This window comes from Cyphomyrmex costatus, unplaced genomic scaffold (genome assembly GCF_001594065.2).
Source record: "Cyphomyrmex costatus isolate MS0001 unplaced genomic scaffold, Ccosl1.0 scaffold192, whole genome shotgun sequence".
NCBI lineage: Eukaryota > Metazoa > Arthropoda > Insecta > Hymenoptera > Formicidae > Cyphomyrmex > Cyphomyrmex costatus.
In genome coordinates this window covers 1,498,157-1,502,035 of record NW_017275954.1, presented here as the reverse complement: position 1 = coordinate 1,502,035, position 3,879 = coordinate 1,498,157, and the positions used below count along the sequence as shown (strand labels likewise).

Sequence of the window (3,879 nt, the reverse complement as noted above, 5' to 3'; positions counted from 1 at the left end):
CAAAACGTTTTTTACACGTATTAAATATTTATAACATTTAATTGGTTTTTATTATAAGTAGAGCGATTTATTGTAACAACTTATATAATATAATATAATAATGAAAAAATATAAAATGTGTAATAATTTGTAAAAGTTTATAGAAATTAACAATAAGAAAAAATAATATTTAATTTTGTAGAATACAAATATATTTTTAAGCTCCAACCTAGTACATCAAACTTGTAATGTTTATTTAAAAGTATAATATGTAATGTTCAAACTTGTTCTGTAAGTCAAAAAATATATTTGTATTCTACAAAATTAAATATTATTTTTTCTTAAAGTGAAATTGTACCCTAGCGCGCTACCATTGAGAGTGCATTATACGGAAAATTTCTAACCCTTTTTTCTCAAAAACGCTTGAAAAGTGCATCGTGTTGCTTTGCCACACATAATGGTGTGCCATGTACAACATTTTGGCAAAGTATTAATTTTTTTAAAAAAACACCTCCCCTGAGGATCCCCTTGTTAATTGTAACATTTGATTTTTTATAGTGTAACACCATATACACCATTACACTCTATTTTACTTACTTTATGTGTTACTAGCACCGAATTTTGTGGCGCACGTATATATTCTGCTGATGGTACTGACGTATATCTTGGTGCAGGAATGAATTTTTGTGGCATCCTAGGTGTATATCCTAGTGTGGACGACATGGTATGCTGTGGCGTGGATGCCATAGATGTATGTTCTGGCGCGGATGCCATCAATGTGTGTCCTGGCGCGAATGCCGTGGATGTATGCTGTGGTGCGGATGTCATGAATGTGTGTCCTGGCGTGGATGTATGCTGTGGTGCGGATGTTATGAATGTGTGTCCTGGCGCGGATGCCACGGATGTATGTTCTGGCGCGGATGCCATAAATGTGTGTCCTGACGCGGATGCCATGAATGTGTGTCCTGGCGTGGATGTATGCTGTGGTGAGGATGTTATGAATGTGTGACCTGGTATGGATGTATGTCCCGACGCGGATGCCGTGGATGTATGCTGTTGTGCTGATGCCATTAATGTGTGTCCCGGTATGAATGTATGTTCTGGCACGGATACCATAGATGTATGCTGTTGTGCTGATGCCATGAATGTGTGTCCTGGCGTGAATGTATGTTCTGGCGCGGATACCATGGATGTATGCTGTTGTACGGATGCCATGAATGTGTGTCCTGGCGTGTTTATATATCCCGGCGCGGATGCCGTGGATGTATGCTGTGGTGCGGATACCATGAATGTGTCCTGGCGTGGATGTATGCTGTGGTGCGGATGCCATTAATGTGTTTCCTGGCGTGGATGTATGTTCTGACGCGGATGCCGTTGATGTATGTTCTGGCGCGGATACCGTGGATGTATGTCCTGACGCGGATTTCATAAATGTATGCTCTGGCGCGGATACCGTTGATGTATGTCTTAACGCGGATGGCGTTGATGTATGTCCTGGCACGGATTTCATAGATGTATGCTTTGGCGCGGATGCCGTTGATGTATGTCCTGACGCGGATGCCGTTGATATATGTCCTGGCACGGATTTAGTAGATGTATGCTTTGGCGCGGATGCCTTTGATGTATGTCCTGGCGCGGATGCCGTTGATGTATGTCTTGACGCGGATACCATGAATGTATGTCTTGACGTGGACGTTGGACAACCAGCGCAGGCAGGTTCACTTCTTGCTGTAATTGAAAAATAATAAAATTAATGATTATTCATTGGTAAAAATAATGGTCGCATTCAACATGTAACGATGCCCCCCTAAATGACATCGTCACTAGACAATGGCCATATCACATAGGCCTATATGTCGGGAATTCGCAGGTACAGCAGCCGCCGTTATAACCGCCAGTCTTGTCGGGAGATTTCGGCCACTATCGGGGACCGTCGATCGGAAAACTTCTCCCGCGAGAAGCCGATCGACGGAGAATGGCGAGAGTGGCCGGAACTTTGCGAGCGGGACTGGCGGCTTAGGTATAAGATACCGTTCCGAAGGCGGCTCGCACGCTTATTCCGACAGCACCTCGAACCGATCACAAGCTCCTCGATTCCGCTCCGCTGCTCCGAATCCGATCAACAGGCACGAACGTTTCGTTTCCGACGAAACACGCGGTAGGGTGTACCCTGCCTCCGCCGGGCATTCCCGGCCGCCGGAAAACCGTTCCAGTCTGACCGATAGCACCCGATTCCGTCGCCGGCTTCACAGCAACGTTGGTCCCGAAGAACCACGCGGTAGGGTGTACCCTGCCTCCGTCGGGCGTTCCCGGCCGCCGGACAACGTTGCCCGTAGCGATCCCCGGCACGCGATTCATCGCTATCCACCCGTCTTTTCCTTTCCCTTTTTTCCTTGCATCTCCGCTACCCTTTGATACCGATAGTCGGCTTACGAAACGGGGTAGGGCGCTCTCTGCCCCGACCGCCGATTATCGGACCTCCATTCGGTACGACCGAATTAATACGGTACGCGAAAGCCGCGACATTAGGGGAAACGATTTGATTGCTGGCGTGTACCCGCGTCCATCGCGAACACCGGTCGCCGCCTTTCCCGGCTCGTGCCGCTACAAGCGCAAATCCGCGAAGACGTGAAAAAACTGTGTACGTTAGCGGGACCGCCTCGCTCGGTGCACGAACCGCCAAATTGATACGTCCCGGTAGCTGCGGACCTCTCGCGCCCACGATTGTAAATACTCCGCGTCACTAGATCAGGCCTTCGTGTTTGTATCGCCGATCCGCGTCCGTCCGGTTCTATTTGTCGCAAAAATACCTGTACATATTTATATTTCTGTAAAGCGCGTTTCCGTGCGACCACGTCATAGGTATATTAACATACCTTTCTGCGTTTCTTTGTATATATCATTTCCGTTATTTTATCTTTATTCCGTGCATCATAATAATTCATATTCTCATCTCATTTTATTTTGTATCATTTCATTCTTTTTCTTTTATTTGCAATAAATCATATATTCGTTGTTTTCCACCTATGCGTACATTATTCTAGTTGCTACTACCGAAATACCGATCCGAAGCGAACTCTCCTCCTGCCGAACCTTTTTGTACAATCAGCATAAACGACGAGCTAGTCCGAGTACAAAATTAGGCTGTTACAAACAAAATATTTATTTTGCAACTTTTAATTTATAATTTAAAATAACTTTTATTTTGCAAGTTTTCAAACAAATAGAATATCAATAGGCTCTAATGAAGTCAATTACAAATACAATAAACTTTTTTACGTTGGCTGTGGTTGCAAAAATCTTTATTGTATAAGAATAATTAAAAATATTTTTATTTAAAAATATAAATAGGACAGAGAACCAAATTAAATCAACGAATTGTTTAATTCATATAACAAAACACGTTAGAAACAAACGTTTCTACTCCGATCGGGTCATTTTCAATGATACAAATATTATATTTGAAATTAAATTAACATTTTTCCTATACATTCTTCCTATTGTTGCAAATCGTGGAAACAATACATTAAATTTGAACATTCATAATTATTTGTGTCTTATCTTTCATCCTAATAAGAAGTATATACATTAGGGTGTCCGTTATTTCCCAAATTTCAAAAATCAGTTTGTTCGCCCCCTAGATCTCTTCTTTGGCACCAAAAATTAATGTAGAAACTCAATATAGTCCGATAAATTAAAATTAAGCCGTGCCACCGAGCACTTCTTTTTTTCCATACAAATAACATGGGGATTTTGCATTTTATCGGCATTTAATTCTCTACGATGACTCTGTCCGTATAAAAAGTCATACCCAACGGAAAATTACTTCAATACGGTGTACTTACAATGAAAAAATTTGGCAGAACTCTAAAAAATTTTTTTGCACTGCGGGTAAGCCTC

The 3,879-nt window shown here is 42.5% G+C and overlaps 1 protein-coding gene across 1 annotated transcript in view; it reads right to left on the bottom strand.

Moving 5' to 3' along the window:
- The window catches only part of LOC108772511 (extensin-like), a 7,492-nt gene extending 6,226 nt beyond the window's left edge, over nt 1-1,266 (bottom strand). The window contains exon 1 of the mRNA XM_018538044.1: nt 577-1,266. Within this exon, the coding sequence (XP_018393546.1) occupies nt 577-1,266 (690 nt within the window). The remainder of the gene's footprint in view (nt 1-576) is intronic.
- Nucleotides 1,267-3,879: the final 2,613 nt, after the last annotated feature.